Here is a 17,602-nt window from a genome sequence, read left to right on the forward strand (position 1 = left end):
TTATTGGGGACCCACCAGCCCCTCTGCTTGTCAGGGCTCCACATCTGGGGGCATCCCCCTAGCCCAGAAGCCCCTCTGCCCCTCTGCCAGGGAGTGCCTAACACATCTGGGTGCTGGGCCCACGGCACTTGCCCAGACCGTGGATGGCCTTGTTTTCTCTCCTAGACGCTGACATTCTGTATGACAAATGGCAATGTTGGCCCAGAAAAGATGACCTCCCTGCTCCCTCATGCTTTTTTTTTGAGGAAGATTAGCCCTGAGCTAATTACTGCCAATCCTCCTCTTTTTGCTGAGGAAGACTGGCCCTGAGCTAACATCCATGCCCATTTTCCTCTATTTTATATGTGGGATGCTGCCACAGCATGGTTTGACAAGCAGCGTGTAGGTCCGCACCTGGGATCTGAACCAGTGGACCCTCGGCCGCCAAAGCAGAACATGTGAACTCAACTGCTACACTACCGGGCCGGCCCCCTCACACTGTTTTAACGGTTTTACTTTTAGAAAAAGGAAGTTCCTTGATTTTGAGCTTTAAACCAGGGTTATGAGGCCCATGGGGAAGGTAATTTTAGTTACAATAGGACACCCTCCCTCTGCAAGCCAGAGTTGGCCCCCTCTCCACGCTAATTCCTTGAGGCAACGGGCCTGGGTCTGCACCGGGAAAGCTTCCCTCTCCACACTTACTGTTGTCAGGGGGGCTGCTGGCGAGGAACTCGGGAGTGGGGCCACTGCTTTTCTCTGCCAAATCGATGGCCATTTGTATGTCCTCGACCCACTTTTCCATCTCGGACCGAGAACTGAAGAAGAGATGGATGTCAGGTTTTCAGGCAATAGCAGACAAAAGGGTAAAGAGCTGAGGGGTCGCTTTCCTGAGTTACCTGGCGGCCACGATGATGGACTGCCGCTGGCCCCGGAGGGTGAGGCAGTGGGGCACGCCCCACTCGTCTTCACTTTCCTCTATCTGTGAAACAAGTGTTCATGACATTATTGCAAAAAAGGGAGTGAGACCTTCGATGCATATCGTTTTTCTTTTTTTTTTTTTAAAGATTAGCACCTGAGCTAACAACTGTTGCCAATCTTCTTTTCTTTTTTTTCTGCTTTTTCTTCCAAAATCCCCCCAGTACATAGTTGTATATTTTAGTTGTGGGTCCTTCTAGTTGCGGCATATGGGACGTTGCCTCAGCATGGCTTGATGAGTGGTGCCATGTCCGTGCCCGGGATCCAAACTGGTGAAACCCTGGGCTGCCGAAGCGGAGTGTGCAAACTTAACCACTCGGCCATGGGGCCAGCCCCCTTCAATGCATTTTCACACATTCACTAAACTGGCTACAGGCCAACGCTGGAGAGGTGGTGGTGAAACTCAGCAGGGCTCAGAAGAACCACAAGCTACTGTGAGGGACAAGGGCTCCAAATCAGAAAAATATCACAATTGGAAAGGCAGGAGGAAGGTCAAAACACGTTGAATTTATTGGCAAAGGCCACAAACTTCCCTCTGCAACCACTGAGGAGAGTGTGGGTATAAGCTAGGGAAATAATCCTGTGCAGACGGGCACCCTGTCTGCATCTGCCGCCCAAGGGTCTCAGAATACGGAGACTGTCCCCTGGCACGTCTCTGGCGAAGGACAGGTGGCTCCCTAGTCTAGGGGTGGGTTCTGTAACTGCATGTGGGCAGGGAGGACTGTCTTTCAGGGTCCCTGAGGCCAGGCTCGGGGCAGTGAGAGGCAAATCCACACATGTGGCCCGTCAGCTTGCCTCTTCACTTGACTCTAGAAGGGACATACCTGTGCATCCCACTTGCAGGAGAAGGAGCCATGTCCCAGAACCCCTCTAGGGGAGACCTAACAAGGCCCAGGTTTCCCATGGCAGCTGTGATGCTCTCGCTTCCTTGTCAAGCCCCTCCTTTTCCTTCCTTCTGTCACCATCACTGGCTCTTGCTCCCTTTTGCCTGGCCTGCAATCTGCAGGCAGGCCAGACAGAAAGGCCCCTGATCCCACAGCCACGGCGCATACTCACGGTCATGCCGTAGAGCGGGAGCTGCCCATGGACTTTGAACTGATTCGAAGCTGTCAGCCCCCTGCTCGTGTACAGCAAGATGTCGTTGAACTAAAGGAGCAAGGACAAGTGCCGCTGAGATGAACGGGCTCCGTTGAAACCAACAAGTGCAGAGAGTATGTTTTCAAAATCTTGCATGACAATTCATTGATCTCAACAAATCCAAGCTGAGCAGCTTTGGGCTGCTTCTCCTGCCTTCCAGATGCCCCCTCCCTGGGCAGCCGAGGCCGGGCCCTGTGACGCATGGACCACGGATCAGAGTGAAGACAGACAGCTCTCACCACTTACCAGAAAAAACATGCGCTGCTGGAGCCCCTTCCCGGAGAGCTTGCTGAGGCTTCCCAGGCGAATGAATTCCTGCGGAGAAAACAGACCCTGAGAGTTGGCTGGGAGCATGCAAACCTGGCCCGAGGCAGAGAGTCTGGCTTCCTCGCACCAGGGTCCCTTTCAGGGTAAAGTCATAGCCATCATAGTTACTGTTTACTGAATGCTCTGCCATGCCGTCTCTAAGCTCCTCTCCTTCCCAGGGACCTTCAGAGCAGGGACCACCGTCAACTCCACTAACAGAGGCCTGATGGCGTGCCCACAGTTGCACAGCCTGCACGGTGGGGCTGGGTCACACTTCGGCCTACAACTATGCGCTTAACCCCCAGGCCTTATGGGCCTCCCGCTGCGAGCAGGAGAACCGGGAAGATGGATAAGCCATAGGCGAGTGCCGTGGGGAGAGGAATCTTCTCCATGACTTAAAGCTCTGTTTCTCAAAACCCAGGACCTGTGTTCCAGGATAAAGGAGTGACAAACAAAGCTGTCTAAGGAGCTCTTTCTCCTGGACATAAACTTTTAGGGGCACAGACCATTCCAGGCTACGTTAAAACAACAACAAAAAATCTATCATTTAAAAAATTGTAGTAAAATACACATAAAATTTACCATCCGTGACCTTTAGTGCATTTACAACATTGTGCAACCAGAGCTACTGTGCAGGTCCAGAACCTTTGCATCACCCCACAAGGAAACCCAGTGCCCATTAAGTAGTCACTCACCATTTCCCCTTCCCAGAGCAACCACCGGTCTGCTTTCTGTCTCTCTGGATTTACTTATTCTGGATATTTCATATAAATCAAATCACATAATATGTGGCCTTTCGTGTGTGGCTTCTTACCCTTTGCCTGTTTTCAAAGTTCATGTCGTGGTATAGAGCAGAATTTTCTTCTTTTTAATGGCTTAATAATACTCCACTGTATGGATATACCACATTTTATTTATCCATTTATTCACTGATTGACATTTGGGTTGTTTCCCCTGTGGCTACTGTGAATGGTGTTGCCATGGACATTTGTGTGCAAGTTTTGTTGAACACCTGTTTTCAATTGCTGGGTCATGTGGAAATTCTATGGTTAACTTACTGAGGAACTGCCAATCTCCTTTCCGTACTACTGCTTTTATTTTTTATGTTTTTATTTATTTTTTTAAAGATTTTATTTTTTCCTTTTTCTCCCCAAAGCCCCCCAGTACATAGTTGCATATTCTTCGTTGTGGGTCCTTCTAGTTGTGGCATGTGGGACGCTGCCTCAGCGTGGTTTGATGAGCAGTGCCACGTGTGCGCCCAGGATTCGAACCAATGCAACACTGGGCTGCCTGCAGCAGAGCGCGCGAACTTAACCACTCGGCCACAGGGCCGGCCCCATGTAGTACTGCTTTTAAAACACGGCTGCAAGTTCTGTGATATTCCTTCCATAGAGGCAGCGTCTCTGCCCCTTGCAGGGATGTGGGTGGGCTGGTGACTGATTTGACCCATAAAGTACGGGAGTGATGCTGTGTGACCTCCCAGACTAGGTCACAGCACTACACGTGGCCTCTGCTTTGTCCCTGGGAACACCTGTTCTAGGAACCCTGAGCTGCACGTAAGCAGTAAGACCACCCTGAACCCAGGCTAGCGAGGCCCCTCATGGCCTCTCTGGTGCACAGTCCCAGCTGACCCCGGCCTCCAGCCGTCCCTGCTGGGTGTCAGCCTTGGACCCTCCAGACCAGCCCATCTGGGAGCTCTGTCAATGCCAAACGGAACAGAAGCTCACCTGGCTGAGCCAAGCCCAACTCCTGACTTGCAAAACCATGACATATGCTGAATGGTTGTTTCAGCCACTGAGTATCGGGGTAGTTTATTACATAGCACGGATCCCTGGAACGCCTGCCGCAAGGTTTTTCTGTGCCCACGACAGCTCGTGAGCCAAGAACAGGGACTCAGCCAACTCATTTTGATCCCATAGACTTCTGCGTAGCCTGACTCAACTCTTTCTTTGGTCCTTTATGAAATGTGATCAAAAACGATCTGCTAGCGATTTAACAGACATATTTTGGCGATCAACAAAGCAACACAGAATAAATGCTTGCAGGGCCGCGGGATGGATGCTATCACACATCGACAATGCGATAGGAGGAAACAGTATTTGGGGGCTGCTTTCATCCTTGAAGGGTGACAGAGAACGAGAAGTGGGCACCCTAACGTGCTGCTATCACTCCTGTTCCCACCTCGCACATCTGATGTGGGAACACATGCATTCTCCAACGAATCTTCGGGATGTGGGAAGGAGAAGGCAGGGTGGCACAGGCACTCATCACAAAGGAAAGACAAGGGGCTTGGTCTGTGTTTGCCTTCCAGGGCACCCACAGCAGGGAGGGGAAGGGCTATGGACGCAGATGTCAATGCCTGAGGGCTGGAGATGGAAAATGTCTCTTGCCTAGAATTTTTTTTTAACTGTGGAACAGAAAAAAGGAAAAGGCCGCTAATATCTGTAAGGTCAAGCTGCTTCCTTCTGGAATGAAATCCAAAGATGTTCAGACCCTGGAGTTTTAACCAAATGAGCCCCCTGCTCCAGTCCCTGCTTCCCTACTGTTCTGTTTAATGAAGACACGCCACTCTAACTTGGAAGGCCAGGCCCTGAAGAACTCTCTCTGACACACAATCCCGGGATGAGAAACACCCCCCGGGGCCTGGCTCAGGCCAGAGTGTGCTGGGGCCTTTTGGCCTCAGTGGAGAAGCCCGACTTGGAGGACATGAGACCGCCTCAGGCTGACCCCAGCAGAAGGGGGAGCAGGATCATGTCTGAGATCCATGCTAGGAATGAGCCTGCAGGAAGCTGAGGGGGCCTCTCCAAAGTTATCTGCTCATCTTTAAGTCTCAATTTTTAAAATTCCATCTGTAGACAAATCTGTCAGAGCCTTCCTGCCACCCATTAGGTTATTTGCTAATTTAAAATTAATTCGTGACAACCCATCAGCCTTGGTGTCTGGTATGCCCCACCGTAGAAGGCGCCCCCTCTGGGGGCCTCTGTCCCTCCTTCCCATTGCGTTCGGGGTTGACTTGAAACAATGAATGGCTGTGAAGCAGGTTGACGAGCAGAAGAATCTGGACATGAGGCAGGCCTGCAGTGAGCCGCCTGCACCCAGTTCCGACCTCACCTTTATAAATAACACTGGCCTCCCTTTGTTTAGCACAGAGTAGGTGCCCAGCGTGTGCTTGGTGCTTATATTAGCTCTGTACCTGAGCCTGTAAGTTCCATATTATCACCCCCATTTTTCAGATGAGGAGACTGAAAACCAAAGCGATTAGAAATTTGACCAAGATCACTTGGTCATTAGTGGGTGACACAGCCCGTATCTGGCGAAATGCTTATGATGCCCTACAATGCTGTGCTGTGTGTCACTGACAGTATAACACGTGTACACTTAGTCTGTTCAAATAAGTGAAGGGAGGGGAAGGGGAAGACAATTAATATTTATTGTGTAAGTTTTACACATGAAATCTCATTTGATCCTTATGACCTACAAGGGAGAGGATATGATCCCCATGTTACAGAAGAGAGGGAACAATCCCGTAGGTGAAACAGCCCAGCTCTGGTGGAGCTCGAATGTGAACCCAGGGCCACCTATTCCAATGCGAGGCTCTTTTCATAGCACCATGAAAACCTTTCCTCAAAATAAGAAATTCTTTACAAATGGTATGTTATTGCTCTGTAGCATGATAAATATTTTATAACATCTAAAGATAAGAGAAAATTACACTGATTCCAGAGTGTAGGAATCTGTTCCCTTCAGTGTTTCCTTTACTAAGGGGTCCGTGTGGATGGTAAATGCGGTTGTTATGTGCTGAGGCCTGGCAGAATTTTCTCACCAGCAGAGCTAAAGCAAATCCCAGCTTTCATTTCCACCCAGCACTTACCATATAACTCTGCTGACAGCCTTTCACAGCTGGTTTTCCAGTCAGTTTTGTAACTAGGCTTGCCGACAGAAATAACCCAGTACCCAGAGAGGTCCCTCATCTTCCCGAAGTGACATTGGTTTAATGTCTCCAGGGCAGCTACCTGTCAAATAAGACTAGAAGCCCCCAACACACTGGATACTTGCCTTAAGATTAAGGGAGATCAAAGAGGCTAAAATTCCCTCCTGAACTTTGAAAGGTGGAGGTTATAGGAGAAAGATCCCATACAGAGATTTGATGAGATGTAGCAACTAATACTTTTGATTCCTGGGCAATGACCGCTTCTTAGGAAGAGAACTGTAAAAGGGCTGGCTACGCTGTATTTTTAAAATTCCCATTGGCCTGGAAGGAGTGTGTTTGGGTAACGAGGCCCTGCTTCATTGTGAAGGACCTACCTCTCAGGGAGGGTGCTGGGCGGGTGAAGGTTAATAGTGTAAATGAACTTGCATCTCTTCCAGAATCGTGTTCTGGCTAAAATGTTATTTTAATTCCTAATTAAAATTGCATCTTTAAAAAATATCTTTCATGCTTACAGAATTTACAGCATGCTTTCAACGCACTTTTTCTCTGGCTTTATATCACCATTTTACCCAATTCTGTAAAAAAAATTTTTCTTTATCTTCCATTTTCATGTACCTACATTTTAAAAAATAAAATAAGCTATCTCAAACCCTCTCAGAATATGGTAGGGAAAAAGTAAATAAGCAAATCAACCAAAAAGGAGAAAAAGCAAAATATGAGGTCACAGGATTGCTTTCTCTCCTTCTAACACAAAGTTTTGGAATGAAACTGTAAAGTTCAAGGCGTCTTCCTAACTGTCCCCAGGCGGAAGGAAGCCACTTCAGAAGGAGGATATTTTAACTTGGAAGTGTCCGCACTCAAAAGGTTCAAATTTAAGTCGCTTAAATGTGGCCTTTCTGGCTTTACCTCCGACACCCACAGAGAGCCCCGCTGCTTACCCTTCCTGGAATCACAAGATTGTCGATGCCAATCAAATCTTTCTTGAGTTCATGCAGCTTCTGGAAATTCTCCATCTTGATCATCGTACCGTGAAGCTGTGCCACCATTTCCGTAATCTCTGCCAGAGCAGCTAATGAAGGAAACACACACAAACTCTGCAGCATTAACGGCAGACAGGGGTCTTTTTTCCCAGTGTCTTTAAGCTCAGCTCTCCAGGGTAATATCCTCCAGCACCGCTCTAGGTTAGCAGCCAGCCTTCCAGGGAAAACACCGCTAGTTCTCAGTAATAAAAATCGAGTGATTTGCTATATGTATTTGTCTGCTTTACTTTAGTTTCCCAAAAGCATCTTGAAAATGTAAATGCCCCCTTCATAGCTACGAGGTATACAGCTGTCCTTCAACTAGAATCACTTGTTGCCATACAGGGACAAGAAGCAGGGGACTCAGAGTGCCTGGAATTTGTCCCCAGGGCAAAGATTTTGCTACCCTTCCCCTGTTACTTAAGAACCCAGAGCACAGTGAGCAGATTGGCCACAGAACAATCTGGGGCAAAGGAGGGATCTTTCTGGAAGAGGATCTAATGGACAGTGTGATATTTTGGGGTAACTAGCATTCCAGTGTACTTCGGTTCTTCCTTCTGTGGAAATTACAGTGTTTACCAAGATGGTTGCAAAGAATAACTGCAGAACTAATCTTCATTTTCCAACATGGGCACAGCTGCCCTAGACTGGTCGGCATCTAATATTTAAAGGAGCCAGTGCCCAGTTAGTACATGTTGGGTGGCATGCACATCCACAGCAGGTGAGCATTGAGGTATTTCTATCAAGAAAGCAGGAGATACTTGTCAACTGAACTTCAGTCTTCAGAACACTAAAAACCCCCTTCCCCCAGCACTTCCGCCTGGGGAGGGAAGCATTTTCTTTCCTTGCTTTCTCCCCGGGGGTGCAAATTAAATGCTTCCTGGTTTATCACAGAATGCTTCTTGTCTCAGTCACAGGGACAAACCCAGGGCTTGCCCAATCTTCAGACACTGCCAGTCGATTTAGTCCAATCAACAATTGCTGGGCACCAAATGCTTAGTGGGGTGGGAATGAGGTGGCTCTAAGAGGAGAAAGATGGTGGCCTGGTCCCTGTGTGCTCCTGGGGCAGGCATCCTGGAACAGGTCTTGGCACTCTGCATCCCTCACATTCAGGAAATATATGTTCAGAGATACCTTGATTTTCCCAGCCTTTTGACAATGCTGCCACCTTACGTTTTAAGCTAAGTAACAGATACTTTTGCCATTTAATTGTCAAGGAGAGACTTTTCTCATTGGGGACTGCTTAAAAAAAATCATAAGATGCAAACTGGGCAAGTTGGCATGCAAAACCAAAGATGTCCCTTCCCCCCCCGGGTAATAGACCTGCACAGCTGTGAGTCCTGCGAGCTGGGAAGGGTGTTGGCAATGCCAACACGACAGGACCAGGTAGGTGGGCGGGTCACCCAACCTCAAGGGTCAGGTACAAGCTGAGGCCTAAGGGAGGAGGAGCATTGTGCCAGGAAAGGCCAAGGAGGTGGTGGCGATGATTCCAAGCAGGAGGAATAGACTATACCGAGGCGGGAGGCAGGAGGCAGCACGGTTTGTTTGAAAGACTGATGGTCTAAGGCAAACCAAAACCACGCCAGGAGCCATCTCTGTTCCCCTTCCGTGAACTGCCAACATCTCAATGACTTCCAAATCTTCTCCTGGGTTGTCTTTCTAAAAACGAATTTGTTTTCTATATACTCTAGATACCAACCAAGTGATTTCTCTAGAACAAGCCCCACGTCACCATTCCCCTCCTTAAAACCCTTCCTGTCTGCCCTTTGCTCTCTGATTGAGGTCTCGAGCATTTATGAGACCCCATGGGATCTGGTCCCTGCTTACTGTTCCAGCCTCATTTTTTTTTTTTTTTTTAAAGATTTTATTTTTTCCTTTTTCTCCCCAAAGCCCCCCGGTACACAGTTGTGTATTCTTCGTTGTGGGTTCCTCCAGTTGTGGCATGTGGGACGCTGCCTCAGCGTGGTCCGACGAGCAGTGCCATGTCCGCGCCCAGGATTCGAACCGACGAAACACTGGGCCGCCTGCAGCGGAGGGCGCAAACCTAACCACTCAGCCACGGGGCCAGCCCCTGTTCCAGCCTCATTTTTGCTGCTGTCTCTGCATCTCACACTATAGCCACACAGAACCTCTACTTTCTGGAATGTTCTATAGTCTCTGTCTCCTTTGGACTTCTTTATGTGCTATTCCCAATTCTATCCTCCACACCTTCCCCTCGTCCAGGAACTCCCATTTACACTTCAGCTCTAAACTTCGATATCCTCCCCCTCGGAAAGCCTCTCCCGAGTCCTGAAGGCTGGGTGGGAAGCCCGCACTCCTGCTGCACTGGGCACGTCCTTCTCACAGGTCACTCGCTGCCCAGGTGCCCCGATTTGGGCCCACTAGTGGGTTCTACGAGGAGGGGCCACCTTGTTCCATTCTCTCTTGTATATCTAGTATGCAGCAGGTGCTCAGTGCATATCTGTAGCATGAGAGACTAGTTAGGGGCCAGATCCTGAAGGGTGTAGACTTGAGCCTGAGGGAATCAGGTGTCACCAAGGTTTTAAGTAAAGCAGTAAGAAATGCATTTAGAAAAAGAGAACACAGGTGGCCTAAGAGATGGGATGTGTTACAATACTTTAAGCAAGAGATATGGGCCTTGACATACCAACAGGTGTGCAAATTCATGTAACCTGTCAAGAGCCACCTGCGGAGGCCCCCGTGTACAGACTGGCTGGAGAACGCAGAGGACACAGGCCTGGGGCTCTGGCCCTCAAGGAGCTTGCAGTCCAGGCCAGAGAGTGCAGACGTTAACAGACTGCATATAACACGAGACAGGTGACTTATGTTCAAAAAGACAGTGCATGGCAGAGTGGGAAAGCATGGTCCGGAATACCAGCTCCGACCTTTTGCTGAGTGACACAAGTCCTTACTCCCTCAGAGCCTCAGTTTCCTTATCTGTAAGATGGGATAACACTATCGCCTAGGGTCGTTCAATGAGTAAAGGCGTTAACATAATAAGATACCTGGCACAGTAACTGTCCCAGGTGCTAAGCGAGTGGCAGTTGGTAATCTCATCATGAGACAGTAGAGTAGGACCGTCAAGAACATAGGTTCTGGGTTTAGGGTCCAAGTCATTTACCTCTCTGGTCTCAGTAGCCCCCATAAGTAAAATGACCTCACCACTGCCTGGTAGGCTTGTCGTGAAGATTAAGAGCTAATACAGGTGAAGTGCTTATTGTGGTGAAGGGTACATTACAACTGCCCAGCGGCAATCAGCAGAGCATTCATTACAAGCCATTTTCTGTGGCCGGTCCAAGGAGGGAGTGATGAGTTTCAACCCTGTAGGCAGAGGAAAGCTTCCTGGAGGGGGCTGACTCTAAGTGGGGTTTCTCGAGGGTTCTTTGCACCAAACCACCCAGGAGCAGAGGAGAAATGCATGTAGAAGAGGAAGGAAAGAGAGGTCATCACGATCATTATCACCTTCTTTATGGCAAGATCAAGAGGTGACAAAATATTCCATCAGGTACTGAAAAGCATGGCTGCCTGTGTGATATGAAAACCCAGGTAACAGGCTCACAGAGCTCTCCCCCAGAGCCCCCTCCCCGCGGGGCTGGGTCTGGTGGCGTGCTCACCTCGGCAGTCCCTGAAGTCCATGTGGCTGGGTGGGTGGTGCTTGCACAGGCGCTCCAGGACCTGCTTGTAGTGCATGAGCCGGTGCAGCGGGCGCAGGAGGAAGGTGTTGAGCGGCAGGTAGCACACCTTCTGCAGCTCAAAGTCTCTGCACAAGTTCTCCAGCCGCCGCGAGCCCCTGATGCCGGCCTCCAGGGCCTCCAGCGCCTCGCCGTGCTTCCACAGCTGGGCAGCCAGTTGCTGGAGGTGGGGAGAAAGACAAGTGGGGTGGGGGGCCCTGCTCAGCTGAACTGAACGCTCACACGTTCCACCCAGGCTGATTTTTGGAAATGAAGATCACCTTTGCTGCCATTATTTCATCACATTTATTTAAGTTCATATTTCACTATTTAAACGAAATTCTCAGGATGAAATAAAAAGCCCTAGTAAGCATTGAACAGTTTAAAATGTGTAGGGATTATAAAATATGAGATGTATATATAATATTAGAGGTGTAAATGTTCTGTTAAAAACAAGACTGGCCAAACTGAGGGGAAATAAATGAACAGGAGCTCCTCTGGGGGCCTGTGGTTTTCCTCTAAATGTCGAAAGATGACAAATAGACCAGGGCCACTCAATAAATGCTATGTGGTTAAAAATAGATATTTCTGTTTGACTCCCCTCATGCATTCATACGGTAACTATCTGCCATGGGCCACCCACTCTGCTAGATTTGGGGGAGCTGGAGGAGAATTAGACATGGTTCCTACTTTACTGGCATCTGATAAAGATCCTTTGATTAATCAAACTTTTGTCAGGCTCCTGAACCTTTTCCCAGGCCCTTCTGTGTGCTTTACCTCCTTGTAAAATCCAGTATTAGCAAGAATCCTGCTAAATCTGTTTAAACAGAACCCCCTACCCTGGATCCGGGCACCCTTCACACTGGGTCCCTCATCTCTCGCCATCCCCCATGAGGGCTGATCACACCGGCCCGCCTTCAGCAAAGAATCTTGTTAGGTTGGTTCTGCCAGAACCCCCCTCCCCTCTGACGTTCCCTCTTAGTAATTTTCCACCCTCCGACCCCCGCCCTGTTCCTTGCCTATAAATTCCCACTTGCCCAGGCTGTATTCAGAGTCGAGTCCAATCTGACTCTCCCTCTGTAAAATCCCATCGCAGTGGTCCCCACACTAGCACATGGGCCTGAATGAAGTCGGCTTCATCTTTAACAAGTGCCATCGAATATTTTTTCCTTTAACAGGCCGTAGTGGAAACAGGTGCAGGGTAAGAAGTCTGATGATAGAGCATTAAAGGGAGAGTTAACTCCTCATGGCAGGTGGGGAAGAATTGCAAGGGAAGGATGTTCCTGACAGATGGGGTAAGTGGGGGGAATGAGGACACCCCAGACAAGAGAACGGCAGGCGTCGTCCTCAGGCCTCGCTCCCCAGGACTGGGCCCACTGTCTGTGCCCTGCTGACTCCCTCACCTAGACCCCCAGTCCCGACATCTCCGCTCCGTAAAGAGCTTGCAACACAGCGGCCAGCACCTCGCCTGGAGCCACCCCACCATTCTCTGACCTCAGGATCGGTGCCACCACCAGCCAGTTACTCAGGACAGAAAAACCTGGAGAACATTCCAGATTCCCTCGTTTTGAATCCTTCACCAAGTCCTACCAATTCTACCTCCTAAGAACGTCAAACCTGTTCCCGTCTTCATCCCCACGGTCACTGCCCTCCTTTCGGCCTTGTGCCATCCACCACTGTAACGGTGTCTCCATGGGGTCTCAGCCTCCACTCCTCACCCCTCCACTTTATCACGCATCGGCCACCAAAACAAACTTCCTACAATGCCGCTGAGCACACTGCCCTCTTGCTTGGAATACGACAAGAGCTCCTACCATCTCAGGACTACCTCCAGTGTCTTTGGCAAGACACATAGGGCCCTTGGGATGTAATCCCTCCTACCCCTCCATTGTGGCCTCTTGCTACTCACCCAGGGGCACCCATTGAGCAACTGTACTCGAAGGTGCCAGGCTCTTGCACCCAGAGCCTCTGCAGGGGACGCTCCCCAGCCTAGGACCCCCGCCCAGCCTCAGTCCACCTCCCCTGTTAGGGACTCCTCTATCCTCCTGTACTTAGGCTGAATTTGTCCATCTTAGCCCTTATCGCATGGCTTCCCCTGCTGGCTTTATTGGCTTTTTAAAAAATAGATTCATAGGAAGCTACAAAGAAATGTACAGGGAGGTCCTATGCGCCCTTCACCCAGCCTCCCCTAATGCTAACATCTTGCATAACTATAAATATAGCACAATATCAATGCCGGGAACTGACATTGGTACAATCCGCATGGTTTATTCAGTTTCCACCAGTTACACATGCCCGTGTGTGTGTGGCAAGTACCTGTGTATATGTGTGTGTGTGTGTGTGTGTGTGTAGCTCTAGGCAATGTTACCACACGTGCAGTCCCCTATTTGATTTTGAGAGAGACTGCCATGTCACTATATCCTCAGGGCCTGATATACACAGTAGGTGCTCAATAAATGTCTGTTGCTTGCATGCGTTAGTGAGCAAACGAACCAATGCATGCACCCAGCTGAGGCAGGAGCATTGTGAGGACCTGAGCACCTGGGGAGGTGAGTTCATGGTGGCTGGAGTGCAGAGCAGAATGTGAAGAGAAGGAGCCTGGAGCGATCGTCTGGGCTAGAGTGTGAAGGCTTTCTTCACCAGGCTTAGATTTGGACTATATTCTCCGGACCACAGAGGGACTGGGGGGTCTTGAGCCTAGGTAGTCTGGTGGATGAGAGGACAGCTTGATGGGAGGCCTGGAGACTCATCAGGAAGCTGGTCGAGTCATCCAGCAGAGAGAAAGCTGAGAGCCAGACGGAGTAATGTGGTCCGAGTTTAAGAAGGAGAGGGGGTGTGGACGGGGAGGTTTGGAGAGACAGCCGGCTCAGCGGGAAAGGTCCCAGCCTGGATGGCAGGTGAAGGGTTAAGATGAAAGGCAGGGGTGTCCTTTTCCATGGCCTTTGTGCATCTGGGCAGATGCTTCCAGTTGGGAGTTCACAGCCTGAGCTAGAGATCAGGACTTGGGTATTTCTGACTTTCGGGAGGGGACTGGAGGCCCGGCCCAGCTCCCTTGGTCAGGAGTGGAGGGTCTGGGAGCAGCCAGTCCAGCTGAAGCTAATGACAGCATCCCTGCTGAGCCCCTCTAAGTCCCTGCAAATGCAGGTAAATGCACAGGTGCGTGTTGGGGTTGGGGGGGAGGCATGAAAGACGCTGCAAGCTGCATATCATCCCAAGCATTTTGGGCAAAAGTGCTAACCTGGACTTCTACATCTCCAGAGCCTTCTGAAGCTCCCCTCCACACTTCATAAAAATTCTTTAAAACCAACGATAACAGCCACAATAGAAAAACCACCTAAACAATTTCTTTAAAAGGCTGCCAGTAGCTCTCTGAGCCTCTGCATCTATTTTTATTTTGCTTGCACAGAGCTCCACGCTATAAACGCTCATGGCATCAGCATAATAACTAAAATGCCAGCACAGCCAAAGAAGCTGACTAAATGCAAAAATGCCAACTCACTAGACCGAGGAGAAAGAATGGCTGTGAGCGGAAATCTTAGGTGCTAGGTAATCGGAGAGGAAGGCGGACGTGTAGTGAATGTCAGCTCTCTGTGGGAGAGCCACAAAGGAAAGCTGGTAACAGGAGAGCTCTAGGGGGCGGGGAATGAGCTGGCAGGTCTCTGCTGCTGTCCCCAGAGTCCAAGCCTCCTTGGAGGCAGGAAGCACAGACGGCAGCCGGCACCGCCCTGCAGATAAAAGGAGCGCTGTGAGAAAAGGTAAAAAACCAAACTGACTGAGAAAAAGTCCAGAACATGGGAAAAAAGGCTTGCTCTGAGGAAGAAGATTGGGAAGGACAACAGTAACAAAAACATGTTCTAGAAGAGAGAAGAAAGGATATTTTTAACGAGTGAAAGAAGCCAGTCTGAAAATGCTACACGCTGTGTGATTCCAACTATATGATATTCTGGAAAAGACAAAACTATGGAGACAGTAAAAGATTAGTGGTTGCCAGGGGCTGGGGGCAGGAGAGGCATGACCAGGCAGAGCACGCAGGATTTTCAGGGCAGTGAGGATAACCTCGAGGATACTGTCATGGTGAGTACATGAGAGCATGCACTTGGTAAAACTGACAGAAAGGAGGACACAAAGAGTAAGTCCTAATGTAAACTATGGATTTAATTAATAACAATGTATCAGTATTGGTTGCTCAGTTGTAACACATGTACCGCACCAATGTTAACGTTAATAGGGGACAGCGGGGGTGGGGGTGGGGTGGGTGTGTGTGAGAACATGGGAACTCTCTGTGTAGATTTCTGCTCAATTTTTCTGTAAACTTAAACTTGCTCTAACAAAACAAAATATATTAATTAAAACAAACACCATGGAAAGTGAAAAGATGTCTGTTGTGCCACATTTGAGTTTTGTGCATCAACCTTACTTATGGCATTAAAAAAATACCAGATTTCTGGAACATCTTAGATAATTCTTGCTTTTCTCTTTTTTGCACAGAATTCTGCAACCCAGTGGCTTCCACGGCCTCTCTGATATTGCCCAAAGATGGGGGTGCTGCTTTTTGAATACTGTGAAAAAGTGAGCAACAGCTCGGGGTCTGTTAAATAACATCTTGATCTTTGTTCAGAGAAACAGGAAGTCTCCTGAGTAGCTTCAGATGCTATCTTTTCCATGCACCCTCCTCCCATTGTCCGACCTCATGAGATATCTAATTCTAAGGGGAAAAAATTAAACACTAAACAACTTAGCAAGATTCTTGGGAATTAATTCAAATCCCTACACTAACTTTGACTCTGTGCGTGCCTCCTGTGTAGTAGGCGTACTGGATGGGCCGATGGACAGAGGGATGGCTGGACGGACCGAAACGGTGGCAAGACAAACAACTGGCTTTCTTTAGGAGGTTATTAGCTCTTAGTTGTTAGTTAAGGTTATTAGATAGGCTCCGTGCAGTCGAGATACAGGAAGATTGCTTTACAATGCAAATACGGACGTATTTGTATTCAGAAGATAAATTGTGTGAATTAAAACATTCTATATTAAAGGAATTATTAATGGATTAAAATGAAAATGCAAAAACAAAAATTTCAGATGCAAGAGAGGGGCAGATTTCAAAAATGGGAATATTGGTTTCAAATGTACTGACTCTTTGGGTATATTTTCACTCTTTTGTGTCGTTGTAGATATTGCTGGATGGTTAAAAATATATCTGCCCTGTACGCTGTCTTAAAGTCATAGAATTGACTGGAATTCCTAAATACATCTGAATCCAAAAAAATCTATTTTTGTTACGCTTACAAGAAACCAAAGTGACTAAACGTGAAATATTTATTCGACCAAACAATGTATGTCTACAAAATTTTTAAAGCAAGTTTTGAATGACTTATTCACACAAAATACCTTTGTTTTGGTTACAACACAGAGCTTTTGAAGAGAAAAAATACTAAGAGTGCTTCCCCCAAGGTGACTGGATTGTCCGTTATGTTCCAAATAAAATTACCTCGGAAGGACGGGACGGTTTACCCCGAGCAGACTGTCGGACCAGGCCGCGGGGTCCCGGACAGGGACTGCGGCCAAGGCCTCCAGCAGCCCCAGTACTGTTTCCCCAGGGAACTCGCTCGGCCGAGTCCCGAGGCAGCTCACCTTCATGCCCTGAATGTTCTTCAGCATGACATCTCCGATTCTTTGGTGATCTCCTCTGATGTGGGCATTAGAGCGGCCTTCCCTGAGAGCAAAGGATTGGAAACCAAAGCATTAGCCGTGAAAACGTTCCGGAAAACGTCCTGGCCCAGATCACACAATATCAACCTTACGTCTTCCTTTCCAGTCGCCTCTTTGTACCTCTCCCTTCTCTGGGTGTCACGGAATGTTGGCCCTGGAAGACGACTTTGAAATCACCCCAGTCATTCTGCAGACAAAGAATTCCGCCTGTGCTTTGAAAGAGGCCATTTTCTGATGATTTTCATTCGGTCTCCTTTTACTTTTTTTCCACCCACACTTGGGTGATCTTGGCGTGGTTAGAACAGCGTGGAGATCACTTGCAGTAACTAGCTCATGAAATGGATTCTATCCCGCGGATTGAGACTAATAGGCACTTGTAAAAAGCAAGACAGCCTCCAGATCGAGGTTTCTGTTCCCAAGAGCCCTTAGCCTGAAGCAGACAGAGTTGTGTGAAAAGCCCTCAGGAAGTGAAAAATACAATTGAGAAAGTGCAGGAGGCTCATGCATGGAGGAGAGAATGGGGGAAATTAACCCAGAAGAGGGCAGGATGGGTGTCCCAGGTACAGAGGGGGGAAGGGAGGGGCCAGGGCCCCCCCCCACCAACATGCTGGGTGACAGATGACAAAGATGTGGGCATTTTCAGTGGAGAATTTGGGTATATATTCAGTGCTTTAGCCGATGTTGATAATCCAGGGGCTTAAACAGCAGAGAGAAAAATAATAATGGTAGCTCGTACTTACTGAGTACTGTCCACCGTGCTGGGCACCCTATAGGCGCTGACCCATCTAATCCTCATGGCAGCCTTATGAGGCAGGTACCACTATCACCTCCATTAAACAGCTAAAGAAACTGAGGCACAAAGAAACTACACAACT

At 48.7% G+C, this 17,602-nt stretch overlaps 1 protein-coding gene across 3 annotated transcripts in view; it reads right to left on the bottom strand.

The window, feature by feature from the left end:
- The window catches only part of FARP1 (FERM, ARH/RhoGEF and pleckstrin domain protein 1), a 288,311-nt gene that overhangs the window by 9,128 nt on the left and 261,581 nt on the right, over nt 1–17,602 (bottom strand). For all 3 annotated transcript variants that reach the window (XM_046664844.1, XM_046664842.1, XM_046664843.1), the window contains 7 exons: nt 16,650–16,731; nt 10,962–11,199; nt 7,267–7,397; nt 2,338–2,406; nt 2,011–2,100; nt 876–958; nt 682–794 (listed from right to left, as the gene is read on the bottom strand). In XM_046664844.1, coding sequence (XP_046520800.1) covers nt 682–794; nt 876–958; nt 2,011–2,100; nt 2,338–2,406; nt 7,267–7,397; nt 10,962–11,199; nt 16,650–16,731 — 806 coding nt within the window. The remainder of the gene's footprint in view (nt 1–681; nt 795–875; nt 959–2,010; nt 2,101–2,337; nt 2,407–7,266; nt 7,398–10,961; nt 11,200–16,649; nt 16,732–17,602) is intronic.

Source organism: Equus quagga, chromosome 6, assembly GCF_021613505.1.
Source record: "Equus quagga isolate Etosha38 chromosome 6, UCLA_HA_Equagga_1.0, whole genome shotgun sequence".
Classification (NCBI taxonomy): Eukaryota; Metazoa; Chordata; class Mammalia; order Perissodactyla; family Equidae; genus Equus; species Equus quagga.